Here is a 24,985-nt window from a genome sequence, read left to right on the forward strand (position 1 = left end):
AGATGTGTTTGAAACATGACGGAAGAACTGAGAGATAAGACAAAAACTGTTTGAATGCGCAAATTGCGTCTTATTTCTCATCACTTAGTGCAGATAGATCTGACTATAATAACTGTTTATTCCCTGACAGTGATCTCTCTCTCTGATTTAATCTTGTTTTGTGTTTAACAGTTGTAGACGTAATATTTCAGCTGCAGTCCTAACAGTATCAAACTGAGCGCTGTGGTTAAAGGACTAATACAAATGAGAACATGATTCAAAGTGATAAGCACGCGCAGTTTTATATTTAATGCAGTAAAACGATTTAATCTGAATAATCTGACTTCAGACTCTGTTTATATATGATGTCAGGAAATATAATCAATAACTGTCATCAGTATTTTATATATAAAATCATAGAGGTGGACAAAGTGTCCTGCCCGTCTCTTCTCCACTGCGGGCATGACCCAGTTCTCCCCTACCCTGGCGATCAGCTCACAAAGCTCTGTGATCGAGCGAGCTGATTGGTCAGTGGGCGGAGTTTACTACAAACTGATCTCTGATCCTGAGCATAACCTGCTCAGGTTAGGAGTTCAGCATGAGTAACCATGGTCATCTACCCTAGTAAGGAGTGAACCACCTTCGTAGTACAGAAAATCCAGAGTTAACCCTGAAGTTACCTCGATAACTGCAAACCTGGCTTCGTAGTATACCCCTCTGCCCTTTTTGTCTTTTTGCATATTGACATAAAATTCGTTTTGAATTGGTTCTATATAGAAATCGAAGGATTGATTTTATTTCACTGCTCTAGTCTATCTACTGTGATCTCCTTTAGTTTTTGTCTTTTTATCCACTGTCACAATGCTAGTTATTACTTTTCTGGCTTATGAATACCTCTAAATCTCTCATTGTTTTAGGTCTTGAAATGTTATAACCCAAATTCTCCTGTAACCTTGTTTTGTGTTAATTCTGTAACGCTGTGGCAAGTCATCTCTCTGTCCTGCTTCCAGCCTCACAAGATCTGGCTGACTGGTTGTTCCACTTTCTCCCTTCACTGCTCCAGCTCTCTCCTTCAGCCATTGATGGAATCTCTTTACTTGTGTGATACACATATTCAATTTCTCAGTTATACGATTTGGTGGTTCCGACCAAACTGGTAACCATGGTAACATGATGGAAAAGAAGCCAGTCCAGAAAACACTCAAAGTTGGTGGCTGTATACATGTTGGGGTGTTCATATTGAAAACAGGGTACTAACACTTGGTTGTGAATGATTTGTAATACTGGATCCATGAGTGACAAAGATTCTGGCAGTGAACATTTTCCATTTAAAGAGCTCAAGAGTTAATATGATTAACAGAGTAAATAATCCCATCTGATCCCAGCATCTAATAAATCATAACTGACCTTCAAATTGTTTGCCATCAGTTACTGAATGACTCAGTGTAGATTCATTTATAATTAACACTAAATGCTGGAGCACATGTTAGTCTTTCACACATTTTGTCATTGATTATCCCTCATTCGTGTAGGGTATGGTCTCACCCAGGTAGGGTTCTAATTTACATAACTATCTGTTCAACATGCATTATCCCTTTCTTAGTGTCAGGATTAAAGTGCTCCCTAATGACCAACCTACACATGGTTTTGACAGTGAATACGTTATTTTAAACTTTTCTGAATAGTGATAATTATGTTTGTTTTAAGATCCTGCAGGGAACTTTCACTATGTTTCAATTTTGGTGTCCAATGATTTCCTTTGATTTGATTTTCATTTTATTTCCTTACACAGTCAACCACTTCACTTACTTCTGCAGCATGCTGAGACCCACTTCATCTCAGGCAGCGCTTACACACATAAAAAAAGACAATGTATAAAAATGTCACAGTGTTCCTGATGGTCTAGTTTGCGTTTTATAGATGATAAAAAGACATCACTATAAATTTAAGTCTTTCATAACCAGCTAAAAACTCCTCCCAAATGCACTGATGGATCTTTTTTTTTTCATTTTCATTGTTCTTGTCTTCTTCAGCCATTTCAGATGTAGTGTGTACCAACAGCATTCAATAAGAGGTAGGGTACATTGTTGACAGGCAAGCAGTTGGATAAAAGTTGATTAAAATCAACATTAACTTACCTGAAAAGTATGTCAGTCAGTTGGCTGAACTTGAACTCCAGGAGGAAACACAAGATGACCTGCGCTCCAACCAGTCATGTTAAAGCTAAATATGACAAGAAATCAGGATGGCAGCTCACAAAACAATTGACACAAAGGAGAGATTATTGTATCAAAAACTTTATTCTCAAATAATGTTTTCAAAATATCTGATAGATAAACTGTGAGTCTCTTAACAGCAGGTTGTGAGGCTGTATTCACATACAGTATCTGTTGTCAAACCCTTTATAACACCCCCTGTACTTCCACTTTCATAATTACTTTGACAGTAAAATGACATTTTCCATCCTTTAATTCAAATAGGTACCAGTCATGTTCATGTTTATCAGTCACTTTAGTAGCCCCAAACACTGTTGCTCATTTGCAAATGCTGCTGCTAGAGCCTAATTTGATCACAATTTTATTTTCTTCTCTCAACCCTTAATGTCTGAATGAGGAGGACCAGACTCCCTCTCGTTCAGACGGACACAAGGTCAGATTTTGGGCCTTAAAGGGGTCAAGTCATCCAAAATCTTTTGTGCCTGTGGAAGTCATCCCTCAAGATATAGACATTAGGATCAGCCACACAGGGCTGCTGTTACACAAAAACGTAATGTTTTAAAAGGAAGTGTCGGTCTCTACTCATCTAAAAGTACTGTGTATGACATTATGACACTAACCGTCTGGTATGTTCAATTTAAAGTATGGATCCTAAACCAATAAAGTGTCTTAATGTGAGAGACCACCAAAAGCTGCTGCATAAAAAGCCACTTAATGTTGTTGTATGTATGATGTATTATACATAATATGTACTGGCACTGAATCTTCCAGCCCCAAGCTGAAGAGGAGTTGAAACAGACACATCATTTTAAATGACATTAGAATGAGATGTGACCCAGAGAAAATGATCTCTTCAGCACAGAGTACATTAACGCTGGGTCACATACTGCAGGTTTTTCTGTTCCTGTGTAGAAGCAGCCGTAACGGACACAAGAGATTATATGACATTTGGATATTTGATACTCAGTTTGAACCATAGATTTTTACATGGTGTGTAACAGTAAAAACATTGACTTTCATGAACAAGATTTCGTTGTACCTACATCATTTATCATAAAAAGTACAGCATGTTTAATAATTTGTTGTTTTTTTTTACAAACTCTCCATAAAAAATAGATTTCTGTACAAAACTTTTTTTTGTTCTTTTGCACCTACTTCAAGTTCAGCAGCACATGATGATGGCGAGGGAGGACAGCGGTGATAATGATTGTGAGGCTTTGAACAAACGTGATGATGATGATGATGGCGACTTTCTGGCAAGGTGTTGCCGCTTCCCAACATAGCTCTGTGGCATCAGCATAACAAAATACAAAAAAGGAACAAACTGAGATACTGTATGTCAATACGTGTTGCTGAGAAAGCATCTGGTTGCTGCAATGTGTGGAAGTGGCTCATCTTTGTATGCTGCCCCAATCTAGAAGAGCAATGTGGCAAAATGACAACTACTCATCCCATCTACACATAGCTGCAGTCAGCTCACATTAAATTCAGGCCCACCAGGATGAAGTTTATCTTCACAGCTGTAATTTTAAACGTATGGCATGAGAAGTTTGTCCAATCCTTTTTTAATTTATTAAGAAGAAGGTGATCCAAAGTTTTGTCAAGGGCAAATTAATATTTATGCTGGGTATTTCAAATCCATTACACTACAACCTGAAACTACAGTAGCCAAGATATCTTAAAATATGTGTGCATATCCTGTGGAGAAGGTTCACACACACACACACACACAAGATTTCTATCAAGCAATTTAAGGCCTGGGGTTCCAGATGGGTTGCGTGGGCCCTCTTTGGAATTTGATTGGCTAACCCTGATACCGATCCAAAACTCTTCACTATAATTATCTGTTTGCCTTGTCAAAAGCACAACTTGTGTTAAAATCAGCTGTTTGCGAGTGTTTCGGCTGCTCATAGCTTTGATTGCATTTCAGTGAAGCACATTTCCTTTTGTTGGTAATTTAAATTGTGTCCTTTGGATAAACATCTTCCTATAAAGTATGATAAGAATTTAATTCAGAAGATTTACATGTTGCCAGTCTGTTCTATCACTTTTTAAAAATAAATAATTATACATAGGAATATAACACTCATAGGATACTTATTAGTAGTTAAAGTCGATATGTTTAATGGGAACTGTGTAGATAAATGCTATTTATTGTTGTGTTCACACGAACAACCTCTGCATTAGGAAGTGCCCAAGTTAGGCCACCCCAGTCAAGTGAGTCTGGACATGCCCCTGACTGCAGCACTGTTAAAGACCAATCTACAGGTCACATGGCCTATAAGCAGGACTAACAATGAATTAGGATACAGAATTCCTATCAGAAAAGTACAGCAACAGGGGACCAAGGTTCAAATGAATATATGACCTTATCTTAATTTGATTAAGATATACAGTATATTAAAAGCCATATTGAATATGCTCATCTAATACTATTTGGAAAAATGCTCATTGCTGCCATGTGATGCTAACAAGGAATGCGCAACATATCATTTTAGATGCTCTTTTTTCAGCCTGCAGTACCCTTTTTTTTTCAATGCAAAACGCTGATGATACCTGAAGGTGAGGGAAAAATGTGGAAACTTCTTCAGAAACAGTGAAAAGTCTCTGATAAGAAGCAGAAACAACCTTGGCATTTTAGAATTTCCTAGTCTCTTTTTGTAACTTGTAGCCAGCAGTCACTCTTTTAAATAGTTAGGACTGCTGACAATGGCAAATAAAGGACAAACGCAGAAACTTTTACCCATACTATTAGAAAAAGAACATCTGTGTGAAATAGAATATTATTCAGATTGTCAAGGCATCTTGAAAAAGGGAGGATGTGTCATATTTGAAATGATAATATGCATCTCATTTTTAACAGCTAGCTGAAATTTGAAGCAACACTAGTCTCTCAGTGGGCAGATATCACTGTTAGAGCCTTACAATAGGAGCAGCTTCCTCATTGTCTTTTCTACATTTCCAGCAAACATAAAAGGAATAGCTTAACCAAACATATTATCTTGTTGCATCAGGAAAGGTCCTTTTTTTTTTCCATCATGACTCAGCATATTTTTTAGCCTAAGCTTCCTTGAATCCAGGTACAAGAAAGGAGAAAAAAACAAAAACACTGTGCGGTATGAAGAGATTTCTGATGTTGACTTGCATCTATAGCTGCATGTGGGAATACCTGCACCTGCTGTAATCCAGACACTGTAGTACCACTCTCATCTTTTAACACCAGACTAAATATGGAAAATGTGGAGTCGACGTTTCCTTGTTTTGGTGCAGTAGGAGATCAGATGTGTGTCATTAATTGTTAAGAATTAGACCTTTTATCACGCCTGTGGAAACCTTGCAGCCTCTAATTTTCAGGCTCCATTATGCTCTCTTGACTCCATAGGAAATCTCGACTGAATTAATTAAACCAATTAAAACAGAAGCACTGGGTGCACTCCAGCATAGAGGGGTGGCCCGCTATCTCGTGAGTAGACACTCTACTGTTGTTTACAGCTGCCGAGCTATTTCTGTGGAGAGATTTTGAATGTGCCGTCTGCCTTGTTGTCACTGAAAGCTACATCTACATATCATTATTTTCTGAGCCTCACACTGGTGTACGTGTTGCTGCCATTTGGCCATGGCCACTGACACGGAGTCTGTGAAAAACAGACTAACAATGAATATTATAATTCTTGCAATATCCTGAAGTCATGCTTCCCAACATAATCACTATTGTTTCAGGGCACTTCACTGCAACATTCAGGTCTGGAGTAGACTCATTTTCAATTAAATGAGCTGAAAATCTAAATTGAAACTGCAATTTGCTTGTCAATTCATTCTCACTTCCTTCAAAATAGTTGGATGTGACAACCTTCTCATGGCAATTTTTTTTTTCCACTATTTGAGATTTAGGGAAAATCTGTTCTATAATTTGAGTGAAATTGGTTTCAGACTGGACTATTACACCGGAATATTAAATGTGTTTTATGGACTATATCATCATTTCATCTGTTGTAACTGTCATTATCTGACTCTCAGTTGTTCCATTCACATTTCATATCATGTGCAGGAATAAATGGATTTTGGGATCTATTGTTTGCAGGAGTGTCAGCATGATGGATTGAAAATGAAAAATTGAACATGTGGATCATGAAGGGAAACTCATTTGGAAAATAGAAATCAGACCAGTTGCCTGAAGTGAAAACCTGAAGCCAGAATGGTGTGCATCTGTGAGTGTGAAACAAACAAGACACAGGCCTGAAGACACCTCAAGACACACACTGAAAGCAGTTACATCTGTGATCTAAACCAAGTGCAGCATCTTTGAAAAATAAAAATATTTAGAGAGAACACTGCAAGAAATAACAAGCCTGGCGAGTGATTTGAAGCTAGTGACTTTTCTTGTATCCGGCAGACTTATGGGCACAGGGTGGATATTGTGAGCCAAAACACCAGGAAATAAAGTGAATGCAAGGTTGCACTCGCAAAGCTTGTGTATTTGTTGCAGTGAGGTTCCAGCATTTATAAGCAGGATGTAACTATCTCTTTGCACACGAGGTATTTCTCAAACAACTGAGGGGCTCTAGGGGGACGATAACTCTTGACAACAATAATTGTGCATGTTGTCTTCATACTGAATCTGTTTGTCCTTTGCCTTAAATGACCAGTTCCTAAACAGATCAACTGTACGCTGAAAGCTCTTTAAAAAGATGCATTGGAATAAGATCATGTGCATCGCGCATATTAAATGTCTTTGAGGATGATGCATGATAATGTGAGCAGTTGTGGAAACTTGCAACACATCTCTTTAAAGAGTGAAGAGGTGAGTGTTGTTCTGAAAGCTCACACGACTCATATTACAAGTGATCACTTAAAAAAAAAAACAGGCTCATCTTGAGATACTTTTTAGTCTTTGAGGAAAACAGTTCTGTAGGAAAACTGCTCAGTATCTAACAAAATGGTTCAGTTCAATGCCTATAAATAATAATAATAAAAACCAGTGTGGCACCAGTGTCTCAGAGAGGGAAATAGAATACTATTGATGTGAACCTTTTGATGTAGTTGTCTACCACCTTCATTGTCCTAACACTTCTCAGTGTGAGCTTTCAGAAACAGTCACTGCCCTAGAAATGGCAACAAACTTGTGTCATCATGTGACACCAGAAACTCAGAGGTCCACAGGCAATCTGATCCCAACTTTCTGGTTGGCTAGCATGTTGTCATGGCAACAAAATAACAACAAAATAGCGTGTGGTCACTGCTAACAGGGAGTGTGAAATATAAATGTGTATATACAAACACTCTGTAACCCTGTATTTAGTCATTTTGTTGTCTTTTTAAAGATAGAAGTTTTTGAATAAAATTCTCTTTTTTTGAATGACTCATTTTCAAACCCATTTCAGACCCAAAAATTATTCATTTTTTCATAACCCAGTCAGAAAAACACACTAGTGCAAAATTTGTGCGGTTTAAGAGTTTATATAAAGTTTATATTTTGGGGTTCCCCAGCAGCAGTGGTTTGGGAAGTCCCATGGGGCCACTGGGTTTTTGAACATTGAGTCTGTTCATCAATATCTTCACTGAAGAAAAATGTCGGATGAGACATTCAGAGACATCTATTTGCCTCTGTTTCCATAGCAACCTGTCCTTGTCTCTCTTCCAGCTTGACTGACAGAGTTTTCTATCTGTCCATTTGTATGTGTCCATCTGTCTTATATCTGTCAGTCAACCACTTTGTGTGTTAATCTCTTCATCTATGTGTGATTTGTGGCTGGAGAGTATACTGTAGAAAAGTATCGCTCATCTCTCGGCTGATAATCCCGACCAGAGTTACAAGAAGACAAATCATTTCTTGGATTTGGCCACAGCTGATTGCAGCAGTCGAAGATCTTGACAGCTTATTGCCTCCAGGCTTCAACTTGTTCAGCCACCAAGCACAAAACGCTGGCTAGTCCAAGAACAAGAATCAGTTGTCTGATTCTGTGATTGTGTTAGACAGGCCTCTGGAAACCAGTCCATTGTGTACACCAGCCCGGAAACTCAAATGTCTTGTTTTCTGGTTCAGCACAGCCTGCCAGCATGTGCTAGCATGGAAAAATGTGTACAGGAGTGAAGTACCTCAATAGAATATTCAAGAATCTCTAAAACACATCTAGAGCTTTTTGACAGACTGTTGTACTAATCCTGGGAAAAATAACATTTGCAAATGCATGAATTGGTATGTTCTGGCCGAACAAAATGCTGCAAGTAGATACTGTCATAGAAAGGCAATGCAGTAAGTGGCAAAGAGGAGAGGCAATCACAGGAACCTTCTTTCTGAAAATCCAATACTGAGCAAAAACTTAACTTACCCAACTCTGTGACTGTACATATCCCAAGCAGGCTACCAACACTGAAACATCTGCAGATGTTATTTGACTCCAGTTTGTCTAGCTGTGGTCCACCACCGCTTGAATAGATTGAAAACTAATATGCCGTGATGGATTAGAGCGTCGGTTTCTTTAAAGAAATAAGACTGGTTCAAAGTGTCATTGCATTAACTGCATGTGGTGGTCAACTTCACGGCAGTCTGCAGAATCAATATTGTTTTCCACTACAACAGACTAAAGCTGTCATTGCATCAGGGTCACGTCCTGTCAAGACCAGTGTGATGGAAGTCCAGTGAGAGGTTTTTGGTCCAGTACCAATGATGGTTTTTGTGTTGATATATAAAGCAACAATCCAATTTCTTTTCAACATCTGGAACAGGGTGGAATAGTCTATGTGCTTCCCCTGAGGGTAGAACCCTGAATGGGGTAGAAACCCATGTCTGACCTGCAGCAGGGGAGTTAGTAAGCCTATACCACTGTGCAAAATTTGTCATGTGGATGGGGTTTAAGTTGAGGGAAATACACTATTTAGGTTAGAGGGAGGGTATTGGGAAGCAATTTGTGTCTGGCCTTTCCCTACGGAGGTTTGGTCAACTTTACCTAGCTAAACCGACACTGAACCTTTTTGTATATGGTTGCTGACCTTGGAAGAGGTTCAAGTTGTTTGAACCGTCTCTCTATGGATCTCTGAATATGCTTAAGAGGATTTCCTGACCCAGCGCTGATCCCCTGAACAACATATCTTAATGTTATCCATTGTCGTTATCGACTCCCTTTCTCTTGGTTCCCACTCTTTCAGACTACAGGGAGAGTTGATACCATTGTTCAGGTAGGTGGGGGAGCAGAGCTGCTTCACTGCGCAGGTTATGCTGACAGAGGACCAGCAAGCTACAGCGCAGTCTGCTCACGGTGACGAGTCCAAATCATAAGTTTGTTCTTTCCTGTTTGGTTGAACCACACCGCAGAGGTTGGCCTGAACCACTGTGCAGGTAGTGGCGGGGTATGTTGGACTATACTACCGTGCAGACTGTATTCAGTGTGGTATCGAACCGTACTGCCTTAGCCTCGGTAGGCTTCATGTTAGTGTCATACATTGGGTTTTCAAACGACGCCTGGCCATTGGAGCTCTCATGGCCGACATAGCCATTGAACTGGACCTTGGGGCGCGTCCTAAAAAACAGAAGAGAGAAGGAAACGTTGAAGTTAATCACATAAATGTAGTGTCTTAAGATATTTCTGCAAATATTGTGTAATATTTGGGGGAAAAACAGAATAGAAGCGAAAGAAAGAAGGCCACTGAAGCAGAAAGAGATAAGCACGCCTCAACTTAGAAATTTTAGCTCAGCAAGGTTAAAGTGCGAACATGTGCTGAAGTCTGCCTTGGAGTTTGTTTTTAAGGTCTAGCATGGGCATGCAGTGACTATAAAGGCTATTTAATTAAAAAAAGGAGAGTGCCTTTGAGTTTCCTTGTTACTGCTGCTGATGTCCTTGTTTAAATTTACATATGTATGAGATGCGACCAACAGACTTAAATCACAAGGTTAGCCACTTCTATCATCCACTGACACTCGCTGTAGAATAATATGAGTGTTACTTTAACAGACTCAACTTCATAGTGATCTATCACAGGTAGTGAGTAACACTGAGGAATAACATAAAAATCCTTAAGTCTATGCAGCATTTGCTCTGTAACTTTGTTTCCTGGTACAATAGGCTGACAGGTGTGTGCCACTTTCCCAGCAGAAAACAGATACGAGCTCAAGTGAATCCGTGAATCAATGACTAGTGAAAAAAAGTTGAGCATTTAGCAGCTAAAGATCCAGACACATCCCTCTGAAGTTGGTGAATCAAACCAGAGCAGAAGGTTCAGGAAACATTAGATTGCATTTGTCAGATGGCCAGAAACCTGACTCTCATGAGATGGAAATGTACTATGTGTCTGATGGATCTTACACAGCTTTTCCCCCAATTTCTATAATCCCCTTGTGGAGCTTTAAGTGAACATATTTTGGCAGACTGCAAGTGAGCATTTTTTAGAGTTTGACTATGTCTTTTTCCATCAACAGTTGAAACATTTCAAAATAAGACTGACTACTTACAGCATGTTATAATCTACATTGGATTTTCTATCTTCCATCACAGATACAAGGCACAGTTCTAAAAATCAAGAATGCGTAATTTCAAAAACCACTTGAAGCTGCAGAATATCCTCTGCTCTCTGATCATGTGGAAGACAGCCTTCAAGTTATTACAGGGTTTTAGATAAACATTTAACTGAGCATTTGAAATGTTTTTCTCAGTCTCAGTCTAACAAATTCAACCAATGTTTCATGAAGAAAGTAAACTTTTAATACCCTGCCCTGTCCTTCAAGCTGTCTTGTTAGACATGCCAGTTGGCAATTTTCCCTTTAAGATTAATAGGCCCAAACTTATAGTTCAAGTAGTTTTGTGGTAAAAATCTACAAATTGCTGAAAAAAATGATGGCAGGAACAAGAACACCAACCGTAACAACTGCCTGCTTCAGTGGCTCTGCAGCCCAGAACCCATCTGCTGCTGTAATGTGAGTGCGTATGCGTATGCACGTATACAACCTGCCATCATCCTACAAATGGTACCCCAATGGTTGTGGTTAAAAGAATATATTATTACTCAAATTGCCTGAATGAGCATTTCAAAAGATGTTCTGCAGGGGTTCACAAGATATGCCGTGAAATATAACTGCTCCCTCATAATTTGTCTGTTTGTCGCAGATTACATTTTTGGATAATCAGGTCCTATAATCCAGTTAGATATAATCACTTACTCCCAAACCCTGTGGAACTATTAGCAGGGAGGAGTGCTGCAGCTGAAACGCTGTTTGACTCTGACCTCATTAAGAGTCTGTGTAAATGTGTGTGTGTGTGTGTGTGTGTGTGTGTGTGTGTGTGTGTGTGTGTGTGTGTGTGTGTGTGTGTGTGAGAGAGAGAGAGAGAGAGAGAGAGAGAGAGAGAGAGAGAGAGAGAGAGAGAGAGAGAGAGAGAGAGAGAGAGCGCTGGTAGAAAGCCAACCCTGGGGAGCCACTAAGCCTACCCTACATGCTCAACCCATTACTTTACAAAACTGCACACACACCAACACACCGTAGACCTCCCCGTGTGGCGGGGGTTCAAATTGCTGCACTAGTTTCTGGTTGTGGCTGTAGGTGCAATAAGTTAATTTTATTGGTGGAATGAAAAACAGCTCACCTAATTGCTTTGACGGTATTACAGAAACTGTACAGACTTATGGACTATAGCAGGAGGGGACCGCAGAGCACACACTCACACCTTGTTTTAGCTTCTCATTAAGGCTATTACTGACACCATTTCTACTCCTTTTGGTCGCTTTTGTGTTGGGCTAAACATTTGTTACTGTGTTGTAAAGTTTACTTTGCTAAGTCAGCATGAAAGTACAAGTCACAGGTAGTAATGTTAAGGTTAAAAAAAGGCAGCAGCATATCGAAACACAAATACTTCCAGTTTCAAGAACACATTTTCAAAGAAGGTCAAAAACGGTATTTGTTTTTGATAACATCATGCTGACAGAGAGATGACAATGAGGTAAAAGACAAAATAAAATGACCTCTGTCTTGCTTTAAAAGACTGCTGTATAACAGAGTATGGATGCACTGCTTTAGAAAATGAAATGATGTGTTTCACTCTCATTTCCTAACAATTATTTCTAACTGGTTTCAAGACTCTCCCTGTTTCTTTCAAACCACGTTAGTCTATATTTTTGTCTACAAGGCAAGGAACAACTTTCCAGTAAATCAAAACAAGTTCAGACAGAGAACTTCATTCTCTGAAGCTCTGAAGTTTCACATCTAAGTTAATAGTGCAGCCGTACTTAACAACATGAGAATTCATAAACCAAAAACAAGGAATGGTGAGTTCGACGGAGGATGTGGCGGCGGGCGGAAGTCTGGTTGCTGTTTGAAACCAGGTGCATGACAGATGCCAGTCTTACCTGCCGCCAGGCCCCCAGGAGTCTTTTGGTCTCTCATTGTCATCTGTGTCAGCAGACAATGTCCTGCGTACAACCATCAGCTTTAATATACATCAACTAGCATTGCACACTGCAAGCAGGTTGTGTCACAAGGTGTCAAGTAATGCTATGGTAGTGTTGAGACTTTTCTAGCTGAAGAGCCCTTTGTGTAGCACATCACTGTCTGGCTAACAAAGCATGTGACAAACAGACATGCAGTGTATATCAAGAGATAGGGACATCCTGTGTTTCACTGCTGTGTGTTGAACCTGCATCTTCTATAAACAACAAGTCAAAAGATACTTTTTTTTAAAGTCACTTATGTTTAATGAATTCAGAAAACTTTGAAAGATGAGGAACGGAAGTTAAATTTTTTCTTAGATATAAAGTATTGCGCATGTTTTAAACAGGAACATTACTGATAAAATTTACCCCCAATTTCTCACTTATCTGGCATCTTTGGGCACTGCCTGCCTGCCTGCCTGCCTGCCTGTCTGTCTGTCTGCCTGTCTGTCTGTCTGTCTGTCTGTCTGTCTGTCTGTCTGTCTGTCTGTCTGTTTGTTTGTTGTAAACCATCCATGAAAGTAATTAATATCTGTTGTGGCATTTCTTTAAACCTGCCTGTCCTTCGTAAAAAACGAAATATTATCATAATTGAAATAATTTAAAAAAAATAACCGGACATATCAAACAGCTATCTCCTTAATTCATTGTAATACAGAAGACTCATCAGTTAATCACATTTCATATAAAAATACATAATTAATAATTTTCTAAGAAAACGGAGCCCATCATTTCGATGTGAGGACCTTGTTGCTGAAAGCAAAAATGAAAGGTCACAAGTTAATTACTTGTCCGGCTGCTCCTATTTAGTAAAACTCTTTTTTGATCTTCTCTGCTGAAGAATCTGATTCTAACCATGTAGAGATGAGAGACTGTTACTTGGTCAGATTACCACTATCGGATCTTTATGGGAGGTGTCTTTGTGTCTCTCAAGGGTTGAAACAAATTACAGATTTTGGCTTTGACAGAATCAGATGCACTACACTTGGCAGCTTGACGTAATGAGTCTTTTCAAAATGCAACCCAGAGACACAAGTTGGTGAAAAGGTGTTACAAGGAAATTGTTAAACAACTGAATTCAATATGGGAAATTATGGATTAGAGGAGCTAGATTTAAACATACAAAAACTCTTAAAAAGCACAGCAAATCCAGAAGTTTCATCTGCATTTGGAGATGTGTTTTAAGGTGGATACTTTCTTATCTATCTGTCCAGAACTTCATCGTTTCTCCCCTCTTTTAAATCTAATGACCTGATTTTACATATGTTAGACTGAGGGCATTAAAGCTGTGCTGTTCAGGAAAAGCAGACAAAGCCATAAGCTAACATCTGATTGTTATTCTGCTGCAGCTCTGTTTTTCTCTGATGGATTTATGTCCAGGATATAGCTTACCTGTGCTTGTAGAGGTAGAAGGCAAATCCCGACAGGATGAGGGCAAAGAAAGGAACTAAGATGGCTGCTGCCACAGAGCTGCTGTTTGTGTAGGGGTTAGATGGGTCCATTGCCATGGTTACAGGGCCTGTGATACAGATAGAGATAAATCCAGACATAATTTACCACTTTGAAATTTTGTGCACATGTATAAGGTGCTTCATTGATTATTTGTTATTGCACTTGCCCTTTGTCTCAAATATTTACTGAAATTCTGTGTAGGATATTTGACATCACACTAACAAATAAAATCAAAAAAATTATTGAAGTTTGACAGAATATTTTCGTCCTTCTTTTAGTACTTTTTGTTTTGGGTGGTAGCAGTGAGGATGTATCTGGCAGACCTACCTTGTCTCGTCAGATGGAACTTGCCGAAGTCTTTACTGTGAATGTGTCCCTGATAGACAAAAGTCTTCTGGTCTGATTCTGCTGTAACCTAAAGGAGAATAAAAAATATAAAATCTTTGCACAAGAGGTGGGAGACACTTTATGTGCCCTCTCAGTCTTCTACAGTTGAGGTAAAAAGTTCTAGTTTGACACGGGTGGTATGGAGGATGGTATACAGCTCTGTCAAGCAAAACCACAGTAGGAAGTCTCTAGTAAGGCCGTCTTATTTCTCTATAGAAACTGAGCAGAATTATAATCAAAGTGTCAAAAACATGATGTATGAGGCAGGTGTGGTTTAGGGAGATAATATTTTAAGAACAGACAGGCGAATGTGTAATTACCCTCACGTATATTTGACTGCTAAGGGATGACAACATCAAGCTAAAAGTAGTCAGCTTAAAGTTGTCATCCTTGGGGATTACAGTAAAAGTAAGTCTTTCATACAGTCCTTTACTTCTTTTCCAGGAATCTCATTTTTGCATTAAGTAAAGGTGTTTCTTGATGTTCAAAACAATCACTCACTCAGTGTTAAACACCATTAATACCACAACACTAAATGCATTCATTTAGTAAACTGAATATCCAAGATGTTTAACCATTTTAAATCATTTGACAGCATGTCGTGTGCATTAAGATTTCAGTTATTTCATCCTGTCCTCTCTCTCTCTCTCAACACGCCCTGCTCTGGTCTGTCCCCTGTGCCCAATTCCTCCTTCTCTCTTCCTCCTCCTCCCAAATAAATTGAAGCAGCAATGTTTTAGCCACACATCGACCATCGAAACTTTCATCTTCTAACTGTAAAAAGATTGCTTTTCAAGATTCAACAACTTTGCCATTATCGTCCTGACTCTCCTCCTCTCTCTTTCTTTCTGTCATCTTCAACATGATGAATGGGCTGTCTAAGTGTCTCCTTCCTTTCCTCTTACACCCGTCCTCCTTCTATTTCTGCTTGCTATCTCTTACTATCTCCCCACTCAACTCCTCCATCCTGCCCCCAGTCCTAAAACTGAATTTTTAATCCATTTCACAGCCACAGACATGATCTTCAGATGTCCTGTCTTTAAAAATAACATCAGAATAAGTTAAAGTCCACATAGAACATGGAATCCCCAAAGATCTAACTTTATTTTTTAACTTCTCCTTTATAAACACTCTTGACAGCGGATTGACTGCTTGCTACTTCTTTATAAGTCACTTTCTTTACAAATTTATGTGGCAGATCTTCTGAATTGTTCATGCCGATGAAACACTTTCAGTGTTTCTTCTGTGATTACACCAGCGTTGTCTAGCAGCAATGTTGGAGAGGTATTCTCACATAATTCTCTCCTAGATACTAAATGTGGTGCCACAGCTCTTTTTACTGCATCAGTTTCATGGTGAGCAGGTGATTCCATGTTGGTGGCTCAGTCTGGATCCTCAAATCTGTCAAATGTGAGTGAACTAGTTATCACAGTAGTCAAGGCTTTGAAGAAGAACTTCAGCCGACTGAAGCATCCAGCCTGCCTGATGAGTCAGAGGCCATTAGTAAAGACATCTACTGATGTGGTGTCCAGCATTTCAATGTTGATATTGATTCTCGAGGTCCGTGAAAAGCAAAGCAAATTATTTGTGCATCTTGCATCCTTGTTTGGTGTTAAATGGACCAAAGCTGTCCATTCCACAAAGGATGAATGATGGTATTGGTTTTTTCCCTTTTGGATCCACAGCTTGATGCTGTTTTGCTTATCTCCTGAGTATCCAACATCCAACACATTGATGCTCTTACAGAAAAAGTTTTGCTGTTCCTTGGAATCAAGAATTCATTCGATCAGTTCACGTCAATAATTAGACCCTGTCCTTCATGTCTGACTTTCTTATAATTCTGTGCAAAATTACCATAAACTCAGTGAGATGATCATCCTTTGGGATTATCATGGTGTTGTTATGTAAGTATGGAGGGATGGAATTTTCAGTGTTCCCTCCACCTTGAGGATCCCATATCAGTCAAGAAAGCATCCCTATGGACATTTTACTTTGCAATGGAATTCAAGCTCCCTTATAGGAAAATGAACATCCTCTCCTAACACTTTTCTCAATGGGTCCTTTATGATGGTTCACTGTGTGTCTTCTTGCTCTGGTACAGTCAAATTGTTGACTTGTTACTCTTTACATGGCAGATATTACTCGCAATAGCTTGGGTATTTTTTCTCCATGAAGAAAACTCTCTACAGAGGTCACTTCAGTTAGGCACATGTCTCAGAAATGAACTCTGGATAACCACGTGTTTGGCTCGCAGTGGACAAGTTGTTTATTTTTCTACTCAAGACTTGTCCAAAGTGATCAGGCATGTGGAAACAGGATATTCTTATTTTATCTTAATCAGCAGCATTGATCGAGGCTCCCTGAGAAGAATCATCCCACTTTGTGCACGTATTTGCTGTACCACCTTTCCCCCAGTGAGCAAGAGGGAAGCAACAAACCTCAGCAGTCCTCAATGCAGGTGATTTTGGGTATCACCCAGAAGCATTGCTGGTTGATCTCTCAAGCAGATACAAAACAACAAGGTGCCAGATTCAAACTTGAGCCTTAATCCAGCCTTTGCTGTGCCTATGCATTCCCTGTCACACCTTTTTATCCCAATGTGCTGACAGGGAGCAACAAACCCCAGGAAACAACTTTGAGAAGTATGCGTTGATGTGTTGCTGGCTGATATTTCAGGGAGATACCAAATGTGAAGATGTCAGATTCAATGTGCTAAAGGAACCCCACGGCTCTCTCCAAAGTAGAATCTTTCACAGGTCAAGAGTCCTAACTTTCATAGCATACTCAGGTACAGTTGTAATTTCTAGAACTGATTGCAGTGAAGACAAACTTGAGCAGTCTCAAACCAGGCAAAGCATGTTTCTAAACCTCTCTTGACACTTAATGGCTTCATCTACACTTCCAAGGTTTATGACAATGTTGATAACATAGAAGTGTAACATCATCTCCTGTTTGCTGGGGAAAACTAGCTCTTGATCTGTGTGGCAAGATTTTGCAGCTTCGGAGAAACCCTGATGCAGATACTCTGTGTCTCGGATCTCCGTCTTCCCATCAAAGGTAAAGTTAATAGGCTCTGTTAGCTTCCTACACAATGTGCTAATTAAACTTCTATCAGCTTTGCATATTATTACAATAAAGTGTAGCTTATTTCTTCTAAGAATGTCAGATTATTTATCACATTTGGACCAACATTAGGCTGTCATAAGACTATTACTCTGTTTGTCAGTTTGAAGCAAACTTACTAACATCTGCTGGTGAAATAGCCTCTGGGAGCAATGGCCAACTTTTGAGGAATTTTATTGCAGCTAACAGCTAGCAATAAAAGACTTCTGGCCAAGACTTCCATTTTCATGCTTTGAGTTGTTTAGAGTTCAAATAATATCTTGAGTTATAAGGAACTTAGTGATGAGAAATAACATCTAAGTGGGGCTTATTAGCTGCAATTGCATGTAGGTGTCAGTCTGTAGACATAAACCTGGGCTAAAGTGTTGCTATGATAGCAAATGAGTTCTAGGATGACATTATGTCAAATTTGCAGTCCACCCCTTTAGAGTTTTACACTTTTTGGTTGCATTCAGCAAGTTCCTTCTAAAAAGCAGGACTACTCCGAGTACACTTGTGATGCAAAAATCTGATCCTGCATCAATAGATTCTGCATTTGTTGTAGAATGTGTAATTGGAGATTACCCAACCCTTAATTAGAGAGAGAAATAAAAACAATGAGCTAAATGACTTCCTGCATTCTCACAAAAAAATGGATCAAATGATAAAATCACTTTTTTCCACACAGCTGTTGGTAAATGTATCTCAACTGTTCCCTAGTTTATATCAGAGCTGCAAATACTGCTCAAATATATCTAACCTAAGCTGCTCTCTAGCATTGATGCGTCTGGGTCTTCCAGTGGTCATGACGGTGAGTTAGCCTTTTCTCCTTATGTGTGAACCTGGGGTTTTTCCACATTGGATTCCCTGAGCAACAAAGGCATTGAAGTTCCCAATGTTAGCTTTTCTGACAGGCATCCATTAAATGGTCCAAGTTTTCTACAGAGGTGCAAAGGTAAGTAGTCAGTGGCTTTCATCTTGTGAATGAGTATCAAACCGTCAAGCATCACATCGAGTCCTCTGCAGTCATGATGATAACTCTCTGATGGCTCACAAAGCTTTATTGATTTTAACTCAAAAAGTGTTCCATGATCACAAGCTGAACTCACGGTAAGAGCTCTTATCAGACAGGTACTAAACACTGCGTTTGATCTTTTGTCCTTTTTCAAACAGTCTTTACTTTATCTTTTGATGAATCTGTTATTATCTGTTTCCAATTTACTCCAAGCCAAGTTACGCATTATCTTGCAGCAGCGAGATGTTCAAAGTTACTGCATAGGAGTTGTGTTGATGTCCTTGATAATTGAAAGAAAGCAAAAACAAAGAACAGGTTCTCTGCTGAGTGGATGAAGTATCAAATGATACTGATATATTTTTTCAAAGTCTATGACAATGATATCTGACGTAGATTGCGAAATGCTGCTGTGCTCTGTTCACTGGCACCGCCCTAGATGACGGAAAGCAGTATGATATGACATGTCAGAGATAAATATTTTCTGGACTCTTTGAAATGTGGTTGCAAATAGTAAACCAATGGCTGTCTCAATTTTGTGCAACAATATAGTATTTGGCCTGTAAATGTTTTTCAAGAGAGTAAACATTGTCAATAGAATAAGAGAGGAAAATGTCTTATATTGTAACAAATACAAAAATGTCAATGAGGAAAACATTTAGCACCTTCTTCTAATGCTGATAATTTTATGGAATAACTTATTTTTTGCACTTTTGTCATGGAAAACAAAGCTTTTAGGTAATCCACATCCTTCCTCTATTTGAAGGATGTTAATTAGAGCTCTTTGTATTTCAAAATCTGTTTTGCATAATGTGGCTGAGGATTTGTCTGGAATTTCAATGCACCACTCTCGTGAGACCTCGTCTAGTTGTAGGTGGGGGTTGAGTAATGTAATGTCGACATTGCAACATTAGTTTTACATTAGAGCGGGAAAATAATTACACTTTATTGTTTATTGGCGTTAATGACTCGTTCATATCCTGTTAAAACAATTCTGCAGTCCAAAAATATCCACGTTATTAGAGAGATAATGATTTTGATGATTCATAAAGAGAGATGAAAACATCTCTTAATTGTAAAATAAGAGGAAGAGTGACTTACATATCCATCCATGGCCCAGTTGTCATTTTTAAACTTGCTGAGAGAATGTTCTGTGGGTCCCTTCACCTGATAGACCTTCAACAGTAGCTGGTTTTCCTCTGACTTATAGGTACCTTGATGAGAACAGAAACAGTAGAGAGACAGGAATTGATTTTTGAAGTACAAGGAATGGAGTTAACCTGATAAAACTAAAATACCAATGATTTGGCTTTCAATATGTGTTGGCACCTGGCAGGAAAATGAGACAGACATTCAAGCAAAGGTACAATGGGGGGTTGAAACAGAAAGAGACAGACAGACAGGTTTGTAAGGAAACAGACAGACAGGCTGAATGACGGGCAGTGAAAAGTAGACATTTTGACATTTCAAATTATCATACTCTATTTCCTTTACCAAGCTCCTGACACATTACCATGGAAAAGTGACATTTACCCTTCAGCTACTTGTCTCTACTTGGTTAACTATGGTGCCAACACTGAAACTTGCTGTTCAATTTGACAAGTCCATCTATGAGAAATATCACAGGTTTAAAATGAAAACCTTTTTTTTGCACCAAGTCTCGCACCTGCAGAAAATCTGCCATGACCCCAGGATCAAGCTGAACCATTGACTGTGAAATGTCATTGCAAAATGTCAAACATGAATGTGTGTTAGTGAGAGAGTCAGACTGTTTTTTTCAGGATGCTAACACTTTTATTTTGGAGGTTTCAATCAAGAGAGCAACTCTATCTGTTGTTGTGCTTCATTTACATGCAACACACTGTACTTCGGATTTCATTTTACTACTCATCTTCGCTTCTGTGCTTTAGTCAGGATGTGAATTTTTAATGTTTCTGACAACACGTACCTGCTTATATTATGTACTTTTGTATTTCTAAGTCATACCATCAACCTCCTCCGTCAAATATAAATTAGTTGTCAAGGCTAAATCCAGCTCATGTACTTTATTGACTTCAGTGTTCATGTCATTAAATGTGCATTGATCCTTGCTGAATAAAATAGATACACATAATCATATATACAGTCAATATGATTAAAAAGACATCATAAGTATTGCTATGGCATCTACGTTGCTCAGGTTTGAGCTTTTTTTCCTTCAGACTTGTGCTGTAATCCTGAGCATGCAGAGGTGCAAGAAGAGCCTGGGAATACTGTTTGACTGGCAGGTAGAGCTCCCCATCAGTGCTCCTGTATGTTACATTATTTAAGATATTAATGCCCACTTTCTTAGTATGCTCAACAAATCTTGCACACAGGACTTTTTTAGCTTGTAGAATATGACTAAAACATTTGAATGCACATGCTCACACTGCATCCAGCAAATTGCTACAGCGATATTAGTAATACCTTGCGAATAAGTGTGAATGAAAGCTGGATCTTTTGAAACCCTCAGTGCATCTTCTTGAGATATTTACGCCAGATTTTAAGTCGGCAAATCATCAACTTCTGATTTAAATCGCACTTTGTGCCTCACTGAAAACACAGCTGATTCACTGCTCCTTTAATGTCAGAAATGTTATTTAGGTAGCATGTAAAAAAATATATTTCCTGTTCATCCTTTGAAAACCTTTACAGGCTTTGTGAAAATGCACTGAAGCCAAGACAGAAAAAATAATTCACAAAGGTATCACTTTTTGAATTCTGTTTTTCAAACCATGAGGCATTCAAATAAAATAATCAATATAGATGTATTCTTGTGAGGACATAAATAATTGGTTTTAAGTGTTCCCCTTTTTTTTACCTGACAGTCTGATTGACACCCCGCTGGTCTCCAGTAATGTGACGTTAACTCTGCTGCTGGTAGCGTTGAATCCAGTAACAGTAAACGTGGTGGCTTGTCTCTTACCGAGATACTCATAAAAACCACTCCACTCTGAGTTTGGAGAGAACACGTCGACTGGAACTGTCAGAAACACACAGAAACAAAAGTAATAATAAATATAAACTCTGTTTGATGATTATAAAAATAATCACATTTAAAAAACTGCAAATTCTACTGCTGCAAACAGTTTCACTACACTCATCTGTTTTAATGAAGGAAAGTGGTAAGTATTAAGGTTACGCACTTGTGTTTGTCAGAAAAAAAAAAAACATGTCTACCTCTTGTTTTTTTTATATTTCACGACCACAGTGGGCAGGTCTCAGCCTGTCTGAATCCCTCAACTAAAAATGACTTATTCAAAACTCAGACGCTTCAGTATTCTCGGAAAAATTGCACATCTTTAGTCTTCTTCACTCAACTTCTCTAAATGCACACACTGATGATACAATCTGACTTCAGACTTGCAAGGTAATACATAGTGTTGCACATAAATGTTTACTCAGATTTTTTTAACTTCGTCTGAGACTGCTAGTCTAGACAGAGGACCTCAGTAGTCAGCAATCAGTACAGCCTCCTCCTAATACAAGCATTCCTCTCTGAGAAATACTTTGTGACAATCATGTTTATAAGAAAACGGTTTAATGAAGAGCTTTTAAACCTGGAAAAAAACAAAAGCTGCTTTCCTAAGGAACTATGCAAGCTTTATAAGTGTAAAGAACATCTGTGGTTTAAGTAGAAGTATGACTGCGTGACTCAATGAATGTGCATGTTTGCAGTTTTCTTTTCTTTTTTTTACATACCTCGAATCTTGTTCTTCTGGACATCTGACTCTCCTCTGCCTTTGGGATTGACTTTTACACCAACTGAAACATAAAACAGAATGGGTTTAGCTTACATGATGCTTAATGTAGTTGAAAGCATATGTGGTATGAACAGAACCGGGAATAAATGATGTAAGAAACTGGCTGAATCTGACAATGAAAACAAAAGCAGTTATTTATGAAGGAAAATATCTACAGAATAAAAAGGCAGTGAAACATAAAGCACAAAGTAAACAACGGGCACTGTTTTCTGTGTGGTCATAAACCTGACTGTTTTGTTGTCATACATTTCAGTACTCACAGCCATCTGCTTCTTGTCTGTGAGACTAGATATGGCCATGATTATGTAATTGACAAAACAAAGGAAACATCACAACAGCATTCATGGTATGCCTAATGCAGATATACGAGAGCACAGCTATATCTGGATAACAATTTGTATCTACCTTGCATGGGTTTCTGACATACAGTTCCCATTGTAGGCTTAACATCGACCCATTTTCTACAAGCACTGCATTTTCAAGATATGATCAGCATGTATACCTTTACAGAGCGGGGGTTTGCCCGACCATCTCCCATCACTTTTGCAGGTTCTGTGCTCTGATCCTCCAGCCAGATAGAATCCATCTTGACAGGTGTAGATCAACGTATATCCCAAGGTAGGCAGGTCCATAGATCGAACATCTACATTACTGGGGGTTTCTGGCTGTCTGCAGGAATGGGCTGATTAAGGAGGAGAAAAACAAACAAGGGTTATCACTGGCATTGGGTTCATCTACCTCAATCAAATAAGGTTTGAGAAGATGGAACATAAACATATATAACAAACTACTCTGTTATTCTGAAACACGTACTTTGATAAATATACATAACACAAGTACACCCAGAGATAACAAAGTCATTCCTTACCTATGCACTCAGGTTGCGTTCCACTCCAAGTGAGGTTTTCAAGGCACGTTCTCGTGGTTGAACCGAGGATGTGGTAGTTCTTACGGCACTTGAAAGCAATCTTACTGCCAACCTACGATTTAAAGGCACGATAAAAAGTTTACTGTATATGAAAAAAATTAACTTTTATTAACTTACTATCTGACTTTATCTTCCTTAACATAAAGAAACAAGAACCCTACTTTTTAAATCTAGGCTCTGTTCATGGATGGACCACTTTTAACTCTGCACATCATGTAAGATAAAAAGCTCCTGTCTTTGAGATGTCAGTGTAAAAAGTTGGTGGATAAAATACAATTATACCTTAACAAATTAAAGGATTAGCATGTTTGCTTACCAAATGTACAGCCAATATACCTGTATACTACCAGAGTGTTCATATCTATGTTGCCAACAGCCTCACCTCGAAGACAAAATATAATATTGATGCTTTTTGCTATCTGTTGAGTCCAACCTTGGGATCTTGGTGCCATTTTAGTTCTGGCCTTGAGTTTCGACGTACACTTCAAGTGTTTGATTGCCTCTTTTTTTCCCCTACCAAAACCTTTGTAAGCCTAAAGCCCAATTTATTTCAGGTAGGTTTTCATGTTCATGCATTAAGTCATACTATTTTTTTTATTGCCTCAGTGCACACTTTGATCACTGAGGAGAGGTAGATTACTGCTGTCATGTTTGACATGGTGTACTTAGTGGTCTTACATTTCTTTTGACAGCTCCTCATCATGTTTAGATTTAAAGCTCTAATACTGATTATATTTTAACGTTAACTCTAGGGATGTTCCAAAGCATCCTCCTAGTCGTTTTAACGGTAATTTAAATTCAGACTAATCAACTACTCTAAAGGCAACAAAACACTAAAAAAACAGTGAGAATGGAGCACAATTAATTAAGCACAGCTAAACACAGGATTACAGAGTCTGCAGGTAAATGGTGTCAGATTAGTTTGCTTAGATGTTGATAACGTTAGCAGAGCTACAACCACCAGCCTTCAATGTCGAGTCCATGCGCACATCCCTACTTAATATACTGTCAGCTGATATATTTCTCACCTGAAATCCCTGGGCCATGATGGGGATACCATAGGCAGGAGTTCCAGGATCACGGCAGCTGTTGAAAGCTGGGTCTACACACACAAACGCAAAGATACACAAACATATCATCATAGAATCATATCATCACATTTTTCTACAATCATTCACTGAGTCAAATAATTATTATAAAATTTGAGTTTCCAAAATGTTCAATTACTGTGCTTTGGATCATCAAATTTTCCACTCATGTAGTAGTTTTTGCTGGATAATCTTAATTGTTTTATGATGTCACGTTGTGGTAAGTGTGTCAATCGGACAAAGTAAATAAGAATGGACAATATTTTCCTCCTGTATGTCCAAAAAAGTCAATATGTTTCAACTTTGTAACCATCCAAACAGAGCACTTGAGAAGCTAGACCTTTCCTGATCAAATATGTAATCTGATGAAGGCAATTCAGATCACAAAGCAAAAAAACAAACGCCAGGGGTGCAGTGCGAATTGACCTTTTCCCTTTGCCCCTTCACTTTTTCCATACACCCTTCATACAAAATGAACATCTATATAAGGTTGGAAAGCATGCTGGGCTAATAAATCCATCACTTGAAGAAAAGCCAGACTTGTTGATCTTCATCAGCTGTTCCTCTCCTTGGTTCTCTGTGGAGAGATGTGCTGTTTTTTTGCTGTCAGATCACATAACCTA

At 38.8% G+C, this 24,985-nt stretch overlaps 1 protein-coding gene across 1 annotated transcript in view; it reads right to left on the reverse strand.

Moving 5' to 3' along the window:
• Nucleotides 1-2,260: 2,260 nt before the first annotated feature.
• LOC117810667 (CUB and sushi domain-containing protein 1-like) overlaps nt 2,261-24,985 on the reverse strand; it is a 605,880-nt gene continuing 583,155 nt past the window's right edge. The window contains 9 exon segments of the mRNA XM_034680592.1: nt 2,261-9,712; nt 14,001-14,127; nt 14,388-14,475; nt 19,663-19,775; nt 21,404-21,565; nt 22,285-22,347; nt 22,849-23,028; nt 23,215-23,326; nt 24,303-24,376. Of these exon segments, the coding sequence (XP_034536483.1) occupies nt 9,553-9,712; nt 14,001-14,127; nt 14,388-14,475; nt 19,663-19,775; nt 21,404-21,565; nt 22,285-22,347; nt 22,849-23,028; nt 23,215-23,326; nt 24,303-24,376 (1,079 nt within the window). The 3' untranslated portion in view covers nt 2,261-9,552.

Source organism: Notolabrus celidotus, chromosome 3 (genome assembly GCF_009762535.1).
Source record: "Notolabrus celidotus isolate fNotCel1 chromosome 3, fNotCel1.pri, whole genome shotgun sequence".
Taxonomy (NCBI): domain Eukaryota; kingdom Metazoa; phylum Chordata; class Actinopteri; order Labriformes; family Labridae; genus Notolabrus; species Notolabrus celidotus.